The 19,437-nt window shown below is 43.5% G+C and overlaps 1 protein-coding gene across 1 annotated transcript in view; it reads right to left on the bottom strand.

The window, feature by feature from the left end:
- Positions 1 to 230: 230 nt before the first annotated feature.
- ITPKB (inositol-trisphosphate 3-kinase B) overlaps positions 231 to 19,437 on the bottom strand; it is an 82,363-nt gene continuing 63,156 nt past the window's right edge. Inside the window, exons 3-8 of the mRNA XM_083496051.1 lie at positions 14,308 to 14,407; positions 13,218 to 13,431; positions 9,381 to 9,585; positions 7,432 to 7,533; positions 3,775 to 3,846; positions 231 to 2,575 (exon numbers count right to left, since the gene is read on the bottom strand). Coding sequence (XP_083352177.1) covers positions 2,360 to 2,575; positions 3,775 to 3,846; positions 7,432 to 7,533; positions 9,381 to 9,585; positions 13,218 to 13,431; positions 14,308 to 14,407 — 909 coding nt within the window. The 3' untranslated portion in view covers positions 231 to 2,359. The remainder of the gene's footprint in view (positions 2,576 to 3,774; positions 3,847 to 7,431; positions 7,534 to 9,380; positions 9,586 to 13,217; positions 13,432 to 14,307; positions 14,408 to 19,437) is intronic.

The following is a 19,437-nucleotide window of genomic DNA, read 5'->3' as shown; positions in this document are numbered from 1 at the left end:
GCTGTCCACAAGAGAATGTGGTCCTTGGGGTAAAACAAAGGTTCTCCCCCCTGTCTCGAAAGGTTATGGCTTTAACTCATCTTGCACAGCCAAAACACTAGTCCTGGTTTCTTCGTGAAGCTTCCGCCTGCCACATTTTTCAGGATCAGATCTCCTCAACTGGTTCCATTTAAATCAGTCTCTCCGGCTCTTGGGTAACCTCAGGACAATGACAGAGAAGCACAAAAGCAGCCATTTTGTATGCCTTTATTTTGAGTTATTTGACTTACAGGCACTGTGCATAGGTGGAGTTTTATAACTCGGCAAGTTCTTCGTGTCATCGCTAATCCGGGAGAAATATGTGTTGGGAGAACTACCTCACAGCAAGAGTTCCAGTCTCCAGGGGGGCCTTAAGAGACTTCTGGAGAAACAATTCACTTCTTTGAAAGCCACAAAGCAAGGAATCTTGTTTTACAAACAGGCTTAAAAAAATAAAAATGTATATATAATAGAAGCAATTTAAAAGCTAAATACAAGTTTAAAAATGGTATAAACTTACACTGCTTCAATGACTCACTCCCTGCCCTCCACAGACATGGAAAAAAATATGTTTTGAAAACTTAACATTATTATTTAAAAGATTCCATGCATTAAGACTTAGTGTTCTAGGCAACTAAAAAAAGGAATGGCAATAAATAGAACTTTTTTTTAAAAAAACAAACCACTTTTCCATGACACTAATGGAACAGAAAGTAGTCCATAAGGCACTGCCACACAGGCTATTATTAAACAGCAAAGGAAACCTGAAGGGGAAAAGCAGCCAAACAAAGCAACTATTTACAACAGCACTGAAGGAGCCTAGTGAGATACAAATGAAGGAATCCCCCGAGATGTTTGCATCCTTGAAAAAGGAGCCAAGGGGCATCATCCCATCCTGCAAAACACACACACTTGTTGCAGGGCTAGAACCAACTCGAGATAAGAAACTGCAGACAGCGCATTGCAAGGGCAAACAGGGTTGCCACATGACTACTGGGAAGAGTGGAAGCAACGGGTTCTGGAAGCATCTGGGATGCATCGTGAACATGGAAAGGTTTAAGGATTTGTCGGTATTGACACCATCCAGGAAAAAAACAAATCTGGAAAGTCTGTGACCTCAACTGAACAGTCCCCCTTCTCAAGGTTTCTGCAGCAGTTGGGAATTCCTAGAGGGGGAAAGCAAATGTACTGTCCTCACCTCCTGCCATCAGTAAATGCCGCCCTTTGAGATGTGAGTACTGGAATGTTTTGCAAGAGCACACCTGAGACGTTGCTTGCCACTTTAAAAGGGTCTGCAGTGTTAACAAAGAGAAACCTGAACGGCAGGTATAGCCCTTCCCATTGCAAGCCAGCCCTTCATCTGACGGGCTACTAGGTCGCTCCAAGACAACTAAAGCCTTGGCAAACGCAGGAAAACTGTGGACTCCCATCAGCCCCCAGCCAGCACAGCCAATGTTCGGGGATGATAGGGGTCGCAGTTCAGGAACCCCTGGCGGGGGTTAGAGCCCCTGGCTTAGAGCAAGGGATCGGAACTTTTCTCGCCAGCAGTCCAAACCCAACCCCAGTAGACAAGTGGGTGCACTATCAAATGTAACCCTCAGGAGCAGACAGAGCTTTGCTATTCATTCAACTAACTACTTGGCGATTGCGCAGCTGCTGTATGCCGGCAAGAAATTGCTCAAATATATTGAAAAGTAGACTTGATATTAAGTTATTCCAACAAGCTGCTGTATGCAGATTAACTACACCGAGGTTAGTACATGTTAAAAGGCCGCTGTTCAAGAATACCAGTTATATTTCTCCAAGGATGTTAAGTTCTTGATTCCAAAGACTCCGAAGCTTCTCAGGAGGAAGGAGCACCTATAATCCCAGCAAACTGTCTTTAAAATCAGCGGCCCAAGTAATGTACTAACTTTGGGCACAAGAGGGCAGCAGATAATTACAACTCAGTCTCTCCTTCGCTCTGCAGCTTTTAGCTACCAGTAAATAGAATTTAAGCAAGACTAGGGCACTGTCTTAATTCAACGGAGGTGTATGAGAACTGTACAAACCCTTACTGGTTAAACACAGATTGCGTAAGAACTACTGAAGGAGGAATTTATGCTATCCTTAACTGCTAAAGACTAAAAAGTCAATATTGGTATGCACTTCCATCGTCCCAAGCTTGGCTTCACGTCCACCATTTGTTCTGGCATATATATAACTGCATATTTACACCTTAAATAAAAGGAGCTTCTAACTTTTAGAACTGGGAAGGAGAGGGTGGGCAGAAAGTGTCTTGTAGTGCAGTTCAGAAAGTCAGTTTGAGGGGCTGGCTTCTGAGTAGTGGCAGAGCTGGACTTTAATGCAGGTCTTCACTCTGAGACAACTCCGTCAGGATCTCGATGAGGTTCTCCAGCCCCCAAAGGTAGCCGTCCTCCCGATTCCCTTCTATCCAGGGCACGTTGTGCTGGAGGACCTCTCCCTCTGGCAGTGGGGTGGTTTTCCCAAAGTCAATCATCCAGACTTTGGCCTGTTCTTTCTTGTCGTGGATGAAGAGGAGGGAACTCCCGATTACCTGCGACAGGAAAAAATAAATAGGGGATTATCACACAGGATTCGAAGGAACGCGGTCAGCATTCGCCCAATACATGTTGGCACCTGAGGCAAAACGCCGCCTGCCACCACCACCACGATGGAGAAGCAGTTTCCAAAGCTCCCTTCCCACCCAGGCTTGGTGAAAGGAGCCCTCACCTAGCCTCACCAGCTTGCCAGGCTGGCGGGGTGGATCAGAAAACCGTAGTTTTCACTCCGTAAGATGCACCTGACCATAAGACGCACCTAGTTTTTGTGTGGTTTGCTTCCAAGGTGGCAGTGGGGCGCTTGAGGCAGCGCCACCTCTTCTGTTTCTGCCACCTGAGGCAGCTGCCTCCCCTTGCTTCATGGCTGGGCCGGCTTTGGTCTAAAGGCAGAACTTGGCAGTCTATGGTGTTGGGCCTGCTGTGTCCATAGCACTCTTGGGTTATATGAAAACAAGGCTGCTAGCTCTCGAGGTCACGGGGAAGTTAAAACATGCAGCGGAAGAGGAGTAGAAACTCTCTTTGCCAATTAAAAAAAAAGGTAGTTGTTGAATATCCACTCTCCCAAGTCACAAACCCAGTTAAAAATTCAATTCCAAGCAGCAGTTTTAGGAGAGTTAAAATAAGTTCTGCCACCCAGTGCCAGCCTAAAACTGAAAAGCCTGAATCTTCAGAGATAAGAAGCTCCCCCAATGCACTGGGGGCGAAATCCCCTCTCTCTCTGTCCTTAGTCAAGGAGGCAACCTGGTCACTTCACACATTTATTCAGACTTTCAGGACCAAATGAAATATGGGACTTTTCATCACATAAATGGCGGTGTGGGGGGAGCCAGATTGGGAATATAATGGGGTGTGTGAGAGGGGGTTTCCTCCCTTCAACCCCAGCCCTGATCAAAATTGGGGGCCCTGCACTTGCTATTCACACTGGGAGCATTCTACTTAGTGTGAATACCAGGGGGTTGGGTAGGAGTGGTTCTGATCAGAGCTGCAGTATGGTCCCCCAGGGCTGCACTATGGTCCCCATGTAGTTTGCCCCCCCCATGCCAGCTATTTATTGAACATTAAATAGTGATGCAATTCCAAAGCTTGTGGAAATATTCTAGTCCGCTAACTTGTTTAGGTAAACCGAACTTGGCTTTGACCAGAGTTCTAACCTTTTTTAAAAAAAGAGATCATAGAAAGGCGGTTTAGTTTTTACCTCGTGGCCCCTGAAGAATGGTGACAATTCCAAGGTATCGCGGATTCCCTTCAACCGGTTAAGGTAGCCGTTCTGTAGTGGCAAGAACAGAACATTTTTAAGAGCTTTGAAAATACTTCTGAAGCACCCAGTCTCTGAGCATTGACCTTGCTTAGCAAGAGGCTGCACATTCCTCACATAGTTTGAACGGAAGGAGTTGCAATTTGTTTTGGACACACACACACACACACACACACCCTCTGCCTGTAAGCCAAATAACCGCTCCTGTATCAGGACTGCAAGCTGGGTGAGCTGCCCTTCCAAGCAGCCAGCACAGACTTCCCAGCGCTTTACACCGCTGCCAGCTATCGAGAGAACCCTGTTCCTTTGCCCCTCTCAGTAACTGGCTGAATAAGAGCAGCTGGGGCCCAGAAATGGAAACAAGAAGAATTATTGACAAAAGAAGAATGGCAGATGAAATTAATGGACTATGCAGAATTAGATAAGATGACAGGAAGGATTTGAAACCTGCGGGACAAGAGATTCTCAGAGCACTGGAATAAATATGTGAATTATTTGAAAAGCAATTGTAATCAACAGATTACGCTAGTAGGATTACAAGAAGTTTTGTAAGGAGGAATATATTGCAAGGAAGGTTATGAAGAGAGTTATTAGTTAAGATAATTAAAAGTAATAGTGAAATTAAGAAATGTAAATTAAGTGAAAAAGATTGGAAAATTTTCAGATGTGATTGATGGAAGTCAAATTGTATAAGATATGAAATTGTGTTAAATGATTGTTGAAAATGATGTTAAAATTATATATATATATATATATATATATATATGAGAGCAGCTGGGTGGGGAGGTGAAAAGTATTCAAGGCAGCAGCAGTAAAAAAGTAAAAAGTAAAGTAAAACAAAAGCAGGGTCCAGAGCCCACAAAATTCCATGCTATCATGCACTACAGAACTGGTGTTCAGCTACTGGGTCCTGGCCTGATCTGAGATGGGCCACAACAGCAGCACTGCCACCTTACCAACATATGCTTAAATATTAAGAGAGTCTCCAAACGCTTGTTTTGCATTGAATGTGGGTCCTGGGTCTGCAGACAGTACTACCGTGCTTCAGCATATACAAGTGCACCCTCTTTTGGAAGTGGCTGAGGCTACAGGGCAGGATTAAAGAGGCAAGCAGGAGGGCAGGCAGACCCAGACACTACCCTGCACCTTCCCACAAATGTGGCAATCCCTCCTGCCTGCGTTACAGGTTGGTCACCCAAGACTGAAGACCAGGGGGCTCTGCAGATGTTCCTTTTCTCTGACCACTGGCCACGCCGGCTGGGGCCGATGGGAGTAACTAGCTGGTGTGTCACAGGTCCCCCAACCACGACGTAAGGAGTCACGGTCACAAGAACCATTTCACTTTTAATTTTTTTCCAGACCTTTCCGGACTGCAAGCAAAATGATTCACATAGCAGAACGGCTTGGCAGTGAGCAACGTACCAGCTTTGTTCACTGGCTCCAGAAGAAGCCCCCATTAACTACCATCCATTGTAAACTCTCTCTGCAAACCTGCTATGGGTAAAGAGCCAGGTTCAGAGATGCTCGTCTGAGACTGTACGTGGCGGGATCTAAAATTGAGCTCACTTGCCCAATTGGGTGGTTTGCAGAGGAAATGCAAAAATGCATTCATTCCCATCTAACAGGAGGTTGGGGGAGAGAGGTGGAGCTGTTAGTCACCTGCATATTGAAGGCACTTAGTTTTCATACAACTTTTCCCACTGGTTTCATGTAGCTGTTAAAATCAGGACAAGATGAGACACTCCAAAGGCTAATCAAAAGTCCTCTAGCTCCACTTTCTCAGTCTTGCACTTCAGAAAGGACTGCCACCACCATTATCCTGGACTTTCCAGGTCCGTTCCTGGCACGACAATTCAGATGGACACGATACTCAACAATACAGAAATCTACTGACGAGGTCAAGGGAAGCCAACAAGGTTGCAGTACCTCCCACCACTTCCTGGCGTCAGGTCACCCACCAGGGTGATTTGGTGCAAAATATTTAGAGCTATTTCACCAAGCAACAGGGCTGGATGTGTGTGTGGGATCAACTCTTTAGGAGAGTTGATGGGATTCCCAGCCCTTGGCTTCCAGGAAATAAAAAGGTGGGGCGCTTCAGCGCAGTTTCCAGGTATACAAAACCCTACGGTTTACTTGGAAGGGTTGCCATTTTCCTCAAATCACAAGATGCACCCACCTTTCCTCGTCCCTCAGCAACGGCATTGTTCCAAGATTCAGTAATGGTGCAGGGGTTGCTCACTGAAAGCTAAAAGGCCTCCTCCTGCACGTATTTGTGATCTTTTCAGTTTGCAGAGGGTACTTGCATTTCATTTGTAACTAGAAATTTATGAGCAATCCCATGTGGCCTAAAATTATGTGAGATGGATACACCTATCAATCTTTCTTCGTCCCCTGACAGGCTTCTCTAAACAGTTCGCTTGCCCCTTCAAGCTCCAGCCACCACCAAGGAGGAAGATTTGTCAAATGTTACAGCAGGTGCACACCTCTGGACCAAAAAGCAGTAGGCAGATCGAGGGAGAGCAGCAGGATTGTAGTTTCCTTGTCTCTCGTAGTGAAATAGAAGAGGTTTTGTAACCATGTTTGAACATTGGAGCTCTCTCCATTATGCCTTGAAGGAAAGATGCCTTCAGCTGTCAGGAAAGCCACTAAGAATGGGTCACTACCAGGGCCGGATTGAGGTTTGATGAGGCCCTAAGCGACTGAAGGTAATGGGGCCCTTTATATGTCCAGCTGTCCTTTGTCAACAACAAATTCTTGCTGTTTTTTGTGTTGAATATATGCTATATGGTAATTTATGGACCTAATAGGTATCCAAAGCCATTTGCACATAACAAAATATGTATTTTATCAAAATAATTGTTAACTCAAATACAATTAAGAAAAAGTATATTAATAGTGAAATACAATTAAGAAGAAGTATATTAATAGTGAAATAATTGCACAACACAAAACACTGTTGCTGTATGTAGATTTTATTTGATTTGTTTTTTATCTTATATTTTGGAAATATACATCCAGGTTTTTCCCTCTTTAATTTTTTGGGGGCCCCCAAGAGAGTGGGTCTCTAGTTTGTTTAGCTGATACATAAATCTGGCAATGGTCACTACCACACTCATAGACCCACTTGTGCTGCCAACCAGGCACCATAAACTTCCAACTTTCTGTTTAAACCTTATGTGTATGTGAGAGTGTGAGACAGACAGACAGACAGACAGACAGACAGACAGAGAGAAGGACAACAGTTCTTGCCTGTTTCCCCTGACATGACCCAGAGCCAGTCCAGGACTCTTTCCTTCATCAAAGTGCTTAGCAAAGAAGATGACGCTGTCAAGGGTGTAGGCCTGATAGGTGGGCCTCATAAAAAAAAACCTTTCTACTTCCCTAGCATTCAAGAAATCCCATTTTCAGTGTTCCATTACAGACAGGATTTGGACCAGCTTAACCAAGAATCTGAACTAGTTAAGATACTGCGCATCTTCTGGATGCATAACATAAACTGCCGAGGAAAGAGAGCAGGTTTCACATTAGCGTGTAACTGTGGATATTAAAGAAACCTAGGGTACTAAACTAATAAGGAAACCAGCTGCAGCGACTCACCAGAACGTTACGATTTCCTTTCGTAAATTCTCTGAAGGCCACCATGACTTGTTCCTTTGTCCTGGTCTTCTTGAAATCCCTGTTCACGGTGCCATCTTCCTTCTGCAAAAAGCAATGACGAAATCCAAGGCTATTACTCAGAAGAACACACTTGTGTCAACAGACGGCTTTGCCGTTCATTAAACAGGATGCGGAATAACCTACAACAGGGCAAAGCTACAAGATGGCCATCGTTTAAATAACAGTCATGGGTTGAATGACTTGCAGACGGTCCAGAGAAGACTTGAGAATGGTTTTATTTCGGGGGGTTGGGGGTATTTACAGCTTTTGAACACCATACAATATTCTTTCTTCAGCCATGGAAATTACAGGAAGGGATCTGCATTGCCAAGTCCAGCCCTTTGTCCCACATGCCAACGTGTGAAATGGTTTGCAAGTATAAACCTCTGTGCTATACAGAGGCTGATGATCAATTCATCTCAGGCATGAACCTTTCCAGCACTACTAACCAAACTCCTTGAAATCCACAGGGTTTGCAAACACCTCTAAACATATAAATTAGCCCACATCTTTTAGTATTCTGCAATACTACGGTAATTCAAAGCAGAATGGGCTACCTTGGAAGGTTTCTAAGCAGAGGTTGGAATCTTTAGCTGTGATTCCTGCATTGCAGAGGTTTGGACTAATGTCCCTTGGGGACCTTTCCCAACCCTACGATTCTATAAGCCAGCACAAATTCTATAAGCCAAAAGTACTAATTTGAGCAAGTCCATGTGGTTTGTTTAGATTCAGATGGAATGAAGACACAGCACCTTTTTGCACCCATGGTTCTCATTTCAGCACATGTTCAGAACCTGACTTCCATGAATGCACACTGAAGTGCCAGGGGACAATTTAACAATATCTTAAAAAAAAAAAAAAACACACAACTTGTGCAGTGTGGAATCAGACAGCTATTTACTGCTTTGTGGCTGCTTTAAGACTTCCTGTCTGGCAGCCTAGCTGTGTTGAGAGCTGGTATCTGAAGCCTCCAGCCACGGACTCAGCTGAAAGTCGCAAAAGGGTGCTATGTTTCCATTCCAATTCATTTCTCCTGCTTCCCCAGATATCCAAGCAGCTGTGAGAGTGTGGTAATGCCTGCGGCCTCCAGCCATGGGGTGAGCCATGCATCACCAAGCTCCCATAACTGCTCGGATATCCGGGGAATGCTGTAGGGCTAGAGGCTACAGGAAAACCAAGCCTCAAAACAGAACTGGCCACTTGCATCCAAACAGAACTTTTAAAGGTTCTGTTTTTGTTTTTGTTTTTAAGGCTGGAACACAACCTTCTGCTTCTTCTGTTCACAAGTTTGCTCACTTCCATCGGCAAAGCAACCTGCCTAAAGAATAACTTTGCAACCTTACATAAACCAACATGGCAAAGCTCCATGCATGCATAATGTTTATATATTGGCTGATAGCAATTAAAATCCCAGGGATGGCAGGCAGCAGGAACTATGGCAGGTGCCTTCTATCTTTGTTCACCTATCTGTATCTACTTATGTTGTTTATACAGAGGGAGGACAAAGGGTTATGCCTCAATAAAGGGATTACAGGATTTTCATTTTTAAAAAATTTAATTTATACACCACTTTATATATTTAAAGTATATCTCTATTCAGTGTACAAAAACCTGACTCACAGTTCTTTCTTCTCCCATGCACTTTCTACAACGCACATTCAAAGACTGCCATTTCAGCTTGACAGTGAAAGAGCTCGTTTGACCTTGGTGGAACTAGAACTTCATTACAATGCACTCTGCAAAACTGCTTAAACATCTAGTTTAGCTGCGGATTCAGTTGCAGTATACTGAATTCTATTGACAAAGGCAGAACTCCCGACAAGCACCTTTCTCAGGAAATATCCCACCTATTATCTCTGTCATGCACCGGATAGATTTGAAACCCTCACCTTGATTCCTTCAATCCTGAATCCCAGAGTCGCTGTAGAACTTATTGTTTCCCTCCACTGCATGTATCGGGGCTTGGTTACGGCACGCTGGGCGTTCTCCTCCTCAGTCGGAGCCTCCGGATCCACTTCAATCATCTTTTGATACATGTCCTTCCGTAGGCTTGGCTTCTTCCTGGCCTTTGTTAGTTCTTCCTCCAAGTAGGTTCTGCAGAGAGGACACTAAGTGTGACTCTCACCATCTTCGGAAACTTATCTATCACAGCCAACTATGGGGGGCAAGTTTTTGGCCTCCCTCATATTTTGATCCTCTAGGATTTCCAGAAACCAGAAAGTGAGGTCAGAAATCTTCCACGTACTGCTAGTTAATCTCCTACCAAGACTCCGTGGTAGAAACTTGCAACTAACTAGGGCAAAACATCCTCAAAAGAGCAATATCTGCAATGGAAATACATGTGCCGGTTTGAGCTCAGAACTTAAGAGCAGTCTCTGCCCTGGATCAGGCCAAAGGCTGATCTAGTGCACTGCTCAAACACTTTATATTCTTGGAAACCAAACACTTGTATTTAACATTTATGGAAGGTGCCCATGAATAAAGATCACAGCCCTCTCTTTCAAACAACATGTGGTAAGGCAACCATGAAAGGATAAAATAATTGCATGAGAAGGCCATAAATTATACAGGTGGGTAGTTCTCATGAGCAGTTTGAAATTCAGCATCCTTTTCAGATATAAGGACACCTGGAATTGTGAACCACTCAGAGGGCATTAATTTGGCAGTATTATTATTGGTCACCATCACCCATTAGGATAATGAAAGTAATGAGTGAGCCACTCTGTGCATCCATTGCCTTCTTCAAATGCAGGGATCCTACTGATTTTTAATTCCATTTGTGATGGAGGACAAGGATTCAGAAAAGACACTTTTCCTAAGCATGTCTTCCCCATCTGCCCACTAGAGGTCTCTGCTTTCTATTAGTAACAGCTGCTTGAAATGGGGCACTCTTGGGTCAGCAAAATTTATGCCAGTCACCCTGCAGCGCTTCCTCAAGTTACTTTTTTGCTGCCCCAAACAAGCCTAAATGTTAAGTTCCTGGCTCCAATAACGTCTGCTGACTTAGTAGAGATAAGGCTGACTACAGATTTGTAGTCAGTAAATTTGGGAGCCAAACGCATATCCAGACTTTAATGCAAATCTGCTCCCAGCCATGAAAGTTACTAAGCACTTTGCAGCAGGTTTTGTGTCTCGGAAGAAGGGGAAGGCCGAACCGTTGCCTGTAGGCCTTCCAAACAAGAGGAGTGTCAGATATAAAACCATATTCCAAATGTTTCATACAAGCCAGAGAGGCGAATGTGGTGGGCAGGGCTGGATTAAGACCCTAAGCACTCAAGTTTTTTGGTGCCTCCATGTATATATCTAATTTAAAATATAAACAATAATAAACCATAAAATAAAATGGCATTTTTTGAAATGAAACAAAACCTGAAATAATATAGAAAATAATGTGGTGGGTTTTTTGTATACTTCACGTTATCCTTCACTTTGTATTCACCTTATATTTGAAAAAAACTTTCCTGCTTTTTCTAATTGCAAAGTCTTTGATCAGTTCCTCAAAACTAATCTTACGTAACACATCTGCTTCTTAGTAGAGATAAACCTGCCTTGTTGCATAGTTGTTCTGTTGCGTTTTTTAATATCTGAGAAAACTGAGAAAATGAACACTCAGCCGAGCAATTTGTGACCATTAATGTTAAAAAACCCGGCAACCGATATTTGAAATAAAATTCCAAAGCTGACTCAGTTCTTCTCAGCATTCCATATGCCACACAACAGGGCTTATCCAGTATATATAACGAGAGGCTATATTCCTCCGAATACTAGCCAGAGTTATCACCAACAGGTGTAATCTCCAGTTCCAGATCACCCCCTCTTCCCTTCACAATATACCAAGTCACTGAAATTTGGTATAAACTGAAGTAGACCTTTGTCTGTGAAATCTTATGTCATGGATTGGATAGGGAGCCTCTCAATCTAATCTCTAATCCTGGGGACTCTCCTAGGCCCTCCCCGTCCCCAGGTCACACCCCTCATTGACTCCATGCTCTCAGCTGCTAGACTCTGTCCTTGACCAGTAATACTGCCTCATATTTGTCTGAATGGAGAATTGTGTGCATGTGAAGGCAGCCCTGTATAGGGAAGTTTTTAATGTTTGATGTTTTACTATGTTTTTATATTTGTTAGAAGCCGTCCAAAGTGGCTGGGGCAACCCAGACAGATGGGTGGCATATTATTATTATTATTATTATTATTATTATTATTATTATTGCCTCTGGCATCACCCATTTCCTGCCATAATAATCTTGTCCGACTCTTGTATATTGTATAATATATTTGAATATTAAAAAGGTATCCTTTGTACCATTAAATGAAGCATTTTGGCTCCAGTTTGAATTAGTTGGCCAAGGGTTCTCAGAAAGTATTCAAGTTTCTGTACAGTTGCCACCAGTTTCGAAGTACTCTTGTATAGCAGACCTACAAGTTGCTTCTAGGTCAAACAAACTGCGAGGCAAAATCTTCCGCTATCTCCTTGAACAAGGATGTACTTTTTTGGGGGGAAAGTACTCGTTAACCCAGCTTAGAATGTTTTTCCATTTGTTCATGCAGTTAATTTGAACTTTGCTTTCCCTCAGCGCAAACAGATTCCAAGCCAAACAGAGCAAACGGCATTTTTCCTCACAACGAGTAAACTCACGATGACACCGGACAGTGGATTTCTTTATCCTGGAAAGGGGGCTGGGAAGAGGGTGGCTCAGTATCTAAATTGCCACTTCAGCTAAAGTTTCTCCAGATATGCGGCTCACTGAAGACATTTTCTTCACAGGTAAACATCAAGACTTTCATTTTAATCTCCCACACTTAAATTAATTTTTTACGACTACTACTACTACTAATAATAATCAGGAGACCCCTTTTGCATTTTGTCATGGTAATGTTCAGGAGGAATTTGAGACTGTATGGCAGAATTATACATTTTAACTTATGAAAATAACCTGACATGATGTAGCCCAGCTTATCAGGAATTCCCACAGCCAACCTGGTTTAAATAACCTTGGGTGAGGACTGCGCAGTATTCACCCTCTGCTCCCAATTTACAGCTCACCCAAATAATACTATTCAACTGAAAAGTACGGTCTTCTAAGGTCATCTTTATTACTATACTCACTTCTGAGCCAAAAGGCCTATAAGTCAGAGCAAGCTCTGCCATTAGGGAAAGTTATTTCATTTATTACCTTTGTATTTTTACTGACAACTAGCGGGAGAGGTACTTGTGGGATTTTCTGCCTCAAATGCCAAAACAATATCGCGGTATCGTGCATTTTGACTTGGTGCAGAGACAGGGTGCCCTAAGCTGATCTGCCCTCAGGCGGCAAAATGCATTGGAACAGTCCTGCCTATATCGGTGCTAAGCTTGGCTTAGTGGTCAGATCTGCACCATTTTTTAGGAAACATATGAAGAATGGGGGTTTGGTTTCAAAGTGATACACCAATTTAAAACCAGCCTTTCTTGCTACCTGAAATCCATCCACCCAAATGGCTGGGAAAAGGCTTCACCCTTAGAGCCTAGCTAGGTATTATGGAGATGTGTGGCTGCCGCCATCTTCCAAGTAAATGCAGTAACAGAAATGTGTGGCATGATGACCTCATGCTCAGCATTTTCCTGCCTCCTGTGGGGGAGCAGAAAGGCATTAGGCACTGCAAGATGAAATCATGCTTCTGCTGTTACTGGATGAAGCTGGGGAAGAGGCAGGTTGTGCCCTTAGCTACCAAGGAAAACTGACCTGACTCCCATCTTGCAATCCATGACACAGGGAGAGTCAAAGTCAGCCAGGAGATCTTCCATCTGATTGTAACGCTCCCCATCCTTCACTATGTCCCCATGGTAGGCAGGAACATACGGCTTAAGGACATCATTCATCAAGCGGTCCAAGCAGCGCTGTTCAGACTCGCAGTGCTTCTTCAGTATCCTCCCATTGGCTGCAGCTTTGAAGCTACCTGAGAGACAGAACAAAAAGCAAAGGATAACATTGAGTTTTCCACTGGGTACAGGAAAGGTTTCACACAGAAAAGGTTTCACTTGTTCCCTGCTTCTAACAAAATGGTTAAGTGCAGTGGCATCAAATAGTATTTCCAGGCACAACGCAGTCATGTTTACTTCAAAAAAGATCCTAGTTAGCAACTCCAGATCATTCAGGGGCACATGCATGTGCACATGTTCAAAAGGGTGTGGTGCTAGAAGATGCTCAGATATGCAAGGGAGTGCTAATACATAATGGAAAACTTTCAGGTTATCTTTAGTGTACCCTTAAGCATCAGGCTGAAAGGCTAGGCAACTGGAAAGCCTGGGACACAGCAGGGAAGTCTGGTTCTTAGGTTAAAACTCTAGGTGAATTTCTCCATTCTAAAGCCAACTCAACAGTGGAATAAGCCTCCTTGAGGGTTTTCAAGGCAAGGTTGACAACCATCTGCCAGGGATATATAGTCAGGCTGTTCTAAATAAGAGAAGAGTGTTGGCCTGGACTGGATCCCAACAGATTTCAAACACTGTTCGTTTCGGAGCAAAGACTTGCTCTGGCGAGGACATCAGAGCATTTTGGTGGCAGAAGTTATGTGTCCTTTTTCTGTGGCTCAGACATTAGCATTCATCCTTGGGCCACAGATTTCCCGAGGTTTGTACACACCCTAGCATTTGGCTCAAGCCACCCCCGTAGAGACGACCTAGCGCAAGCACTTATGTTTCAATTTCCAGAAACAATTTGTGTTAAGGTAGCTAATTATCTTAAATCCACTAAGAGACTTCCGAAACACTTTCTCTTTATTAGGCAGGAGTTTCCCTTTGAGATTACACAGCACAACCTAAATCTTCTGTACCTGCGTGCCCTGCTAGCTGGATCCAAGGGTATTTCTTCTTGAAGGACATGACGAAAGGAGACCAGTGCACCATGTTCTTGATCTTCCGCCATGACTTGCTCTAGAAAGGGTGAAAAACAATTAAGTATAGTTGACACAAACTGTAATCCCAGTAATATCTGACCTAGACAGTGGTTAAATGTGAAAGGGGAAACACTGGTGAAGAACAAGCTGAGGCAGGAAACTAAGTCTATGTTACAATAAGCAGCTAAATAATCCAAGGATTGACCAATCATCTGTTGTGTGCCCCACCTTTGAAGCTATATACAGACGGTCAGTCGTTCACAAATTTGTTATATATGTACACACTCATTCAACTTCCTGTTCCTGTGTGAATTTACAGAGATGAGAGAGAGAGAGAGAGAACGAACAGCTTGCTTCAAAAAGAAAAGGACACCGTCCTATTAATACAAGAAGGGGGGAGGGACACTGAAGAGTGTTCACCTCTTCCTCTTCAGGCAAGAACTGAATTACTGTGAACACGCCCTTGAGAAATTCTCTGCCCTTTTGTATTTGACATTTGTTTTTGCCATGTCCCTGAATCCAGGAACCTATTTTTGTTCTCCTGAGAAAGACATCTGCTTTCGCCATTAGTTCTGAGTACACGAATGTCACTTTGACCAGAGGAAGTACTACCCACAATGATAACAATTTCACCTTTGATTAAGTGTGTCTCTCATGTGTGCACATGAGCCCAATTTGGGGTACGGTGGGGTGGGGAGAGGCAGAATAGGGCTATGCGCTGCATGAAGAAGTACTTTCTTTTATCTCTCTCAAATCTTTCAATATCACCTTCATTGGGTGTCCACAAGTTTGAGTGTTAATGGACAGGGAGAAAAAGCATTTCCTTGGTAACAGAAAACAGGAATAAAATAAAATAAAGTTTTAAATTATACTCCTGTGATTGGGGATGACGACTATCAGTTACACAATGAAAGAGACATATAGTTCAAACTTGGAAGGATAAAAAATACCCACCATTCATTTCTCAAGAAGCTGAACATCTTACTGCCCTTGCTACATTTGAACATATATCTTGTAATCATCAATCAATCTCTTCTGGATATCTATTTGGACATATGGACTCTGCATGTTTGAATTAGGATTGATGGATTATTCTTACTGTTAGTGTGAGCTGACGTCGTTTCTTTCTTTTTTCTTTCTGTTATATTTGCAACAAAACATATATTTAAAAAGAAACTAGACAGTCTTAATATTAACAAAAGTTGCAATTAATTTTAGGTGGTGTGTAACGGTTCCTTGCAACCATAAAAGGTGCATACCCAAGATATTTTTAACTGATTAGCTTTTTCTGTCCTAATTTTAGCAAGATGAAGAGTAAAAGGGCAGATTTCTCCCCCCCCCACCCCCACCTCTTTTAAACAGAGATGTTGAGTTAAAGGTTACAAGTATGAAATTATGGGATGGTAATAACTGGAAGATTGTGATCCTATACTGTACAGACTTATCTGGGTGTAAAGCTCGCTTCAGGGCAGTGGCGTAGCGTGGGGGGTGCGGGGGGGGCCGGCCGCACCGGGCGCAACATCTGGGGGTTAGGGTTAGGGGGTGCAAAACCACGGGTTAGGGGGCGCAAATTACTTGCCTTGCCCCGGGTGCTGACAACCCACGCTACGCCACTGCTTCAGGGGAGTCTCCTCTTATGGACAAAGTGGAACGGAGCCCTGCCATGATTCTGTCCCCCACAAACCATCCAGAGCCACAGTTCAGTCTTTCTCCTGTCACTCACAACCATATTTATACATTTTCAGGCCTATTACAGCCCAGCCTAAGCCAATCAAAACCATGCATTCTTCCTATGGATGTTGCTCTTTCAGCATCTGCATAGCATTTGCTCCCTAGCTTGTTGCAGTGTGAGTGAGAAAGAGAGGGGAAGAGGGGAAGAAACTCAATTTTATCTCCTTTTTTTGGCCACATTGCAGAGGACAGAGAAGAACTCTCCACAGGCTTCCCTGGTTTTAATTTAATCTCTGAAGCAACATGCATAGTTCAATCCTATTAATACTTACTTGGAAGTCAGTCCCACAGTTATTCAAAGTTTTTTTAAAAAACCAACCAACTACGTAGGGTCAGGTACCAAGTTAGCAAAGTTTACAGAAGGAAAGTTTTCCATCCCCTCTCCTCCTGCCACAACCACCTGTGCCCCTGGAAAAGCGTCTCCCTGGAGTCACAAGACTCCATACAACAATTTGGAGTGCTCTTGGCAAAGAAGAGGACAATCACCCCAAATTTGCCCAATTCTGGGCAACTCTATCCTTCTCCATCAGCCCACATTATTCAGCAGGGGCTGTTTGGAGCAAAGGAGGCAGAAGAGGGCAGGCTATTTTTTCCTTTTGTGAGCTTTCTTAAGTGATCTTAATTCAGAACCCAAGCTGTTTAGACTCAAGGAGCAAATAATCTTGAATCAAAGGGCATTATCTATGCATGTGCCACAACCTTCCACAGGCCCTTGCAGTCTCCCAGTCCTTGTGTACATGGGACCACCTGAAATGTGCACGTAAACATTTAGGAGTAGCAATGGCAGGACCAGGGGGGATCAGCCTAGCAATGAGGTTCTTTTACAGAACCAAACTGGCAATTTGTCAGCAACCTCTCCTTTCCCTCTACCAAGTCCAGGTTTAGTCAAAAGTTGCAGCCTTGCCAAATTGCTGTCAAATGTTTCTGAAGGCATCTGCCTAGACCAACATGTGTGTTTCCAAGAGGACTGCCAGGAGCACTGTACTTTGGCTCTTTTGTTCTATGCTGGCAGAGAGCACAGTTGGATTCCCCTTTTGCTTTTTTTTGTTTTGTTATTTAAGCAGCCCTTTGCTTTGACTGATGTAAAAAAAAAAAAATTCTCAAAGGAGAGTCTCCAAGGGAATTTGGGCTTCACATCAATAAGACTCAACTTGCCCAGCAGAGGAATCCTCCTACGAAAACACAAACATAAGTCACTCAGTCCCAGGATAAAAGTGACTGCCAGAGCAGTAACTGTTCTGGAGCCAAGGTTTTGTTTCCTCAGTGGTTAGCAATCATATAGCAAGAGAAAACCTTGAAGCACTTCAAAGCCAGACTGAAATGAAGCAAAGCTACGTCAAGGATAGTACACAAACCATCACGGTACGTTTCCTAAACAATATTGTAAGCAGACTCCTAGCAAAACCAGCCCTTCCCATTCAAAGTTAGTAGTGCCCCAATGATGAGTTAAGAGTCCTAGTGGTACCTATGTTGGGAAACTCTACAAACCATGTGTTAAAAGATGGGGGTGGGGGATGAATGGGATCTTTGTGTGCAGGACACTGAAAAACTCTTTCCCACGGCAGAACTATATGTGGAAGAGTAACATTTAAGGATTTCTTATCTGTGCGTTGCCCAATTGTGTGTGACATATGCACACCAGAGCTCATTCCCTGGGAACAGTGGCATTGTGCGCACACAATTGGGCAATGCACAGATAAGGAGTCCTTAAATGTTAACATTTCAGCATATGCTGCTGCCACACTGAAGGATTTTTAAGGCAGTGGCCTGCACACAAGAAAGGTCGACTTTTATGTAATGGTTGCGATGAGCCAAAAGGGTACACCCATATTATCAAACAGGGACAGATTCAATGAGTGGCTATCAAGTTTCCTTAAAAGAAAAGACCAGAACTTAATGGATTTTGATCTTAGGGGCTTTCCATTGGGGGATATTATGAAAAACGATAGGACGAAACTTTTGCTTCTTCAAGGCTCAGGCTTACATGGAAGTTGACACAGTTCTCTAGCAAGAAGAGGGTGTTTTGCTTCACCAACCAACGAATTGTGCTGGGTTTTCTTAAGTCTGAGTTCTTAAGGGCTGCCTCCAGGGGAAGAATTCAGTGCCATGCTTTTCTGATTGTTGCATCAGTGTAAGGCATTTTGGCTTGTCAGACAGAACAATCCCCCTTCTCCTCTACCTGTGCACTCTTCTGGGGGTTCTGGGGGTTATCCTGACACCCCAAACCAATTTTGGGGGCATGGGGGGGGGGGAGAAGGAGATAAAGCATTTTGTACAGGCTTGCACTGATGTGACTCATTAGTTGAATCCTGCCCTGGGCATTTCTTTGCAGGTGCATTCTGCAACATGTCACTGATGCAATAATAGTGCATTAGTAGTGTATTTATACTGGACTATCCACACACCATTCTGCTTTATTACTTGTTCCACAACACTTCGCCAATATTACTGCGTTATTGCTGTCTGGAGGGGTGCTCAGGTATCTTAATTCAACAAAAGCAGGGCAGATGACTCCTCTCTCCATGGAACGTCTGTGGCATAAAAAAGCATACAGGATTTCAACAGGACGGCATGGGGCACACACTCTGACTGGAAATGGCCGCATGTCCACCACAGGTGCAAAACACTGTTGAATACGGGGCCATGTGTAGCTACCCTGATACCATCATGAGTGCAAATGATCATGAATGCACATTAAAAAAGACGCCTGGAGGGAGCCTCTAGGTCATTCTTTCATGCAGCCCTCCATCACGAAGCTGTTGGGCTATTGTGGCTTCATGCAGAATTCATCTATCACATCACTATAAAAGGGAACTGTGCATTTCACCCAAATCAATGCAGCAAGATTGTGAACTAAAACACACGTTTGCTATCCCTGTGTGTTCCTCATTCATAAACAAGGAAGCTTATGAACTTTCTCCCTTCTGAATTTTTGATTGGATTTGGGGATCCCAAATTAGCTAGTTTTGTTCCTGGAACAGCTCCAAGGAGTTTATGACTTGCTTCTCTTGTAATGCTATAATCTCCTTATGTTGCGGCTGAGCTTCTCATGTCATCTTCAGCTATGCTGGAAAGCCACAAGGAAGCAATTCTCTATTACAGAGAGTTTAAGTTCATACATAAGGGAGCAGTGTGCAATTCTCTATTATAGAGAGGTTAAGTTCATACATAAGGGAGCAGTGTGCTTGGGAATTCACCATGGATATTTACAGTCAATCATGGCTATGGAAGCTTTAGTGTGCCATTAGTTCTCAGAGAGAAAAAGCCCTACATTAGCCCATTGTCCTCAACAGCTTCATTTGTTAGATTAAAACAAGGACTCGTCACTTGCTCAAC

Source organism: Podarcis liolepis, assembly GCF_965112155.1.
Source record: "Podarcis liolepis genome assembly, chromosome: 3".
NCBI classification, from domain to species: Eukaryota; Metazoa; Chordata; class Lepidosauria; order Squamata; family Lacertidae; genus Podarcis; species Podarcis liolepis.
Note: the sequence above shows the minus strand (reverse complement) of the source record. Positions and strands in the feature narration are given on the sequence as shown.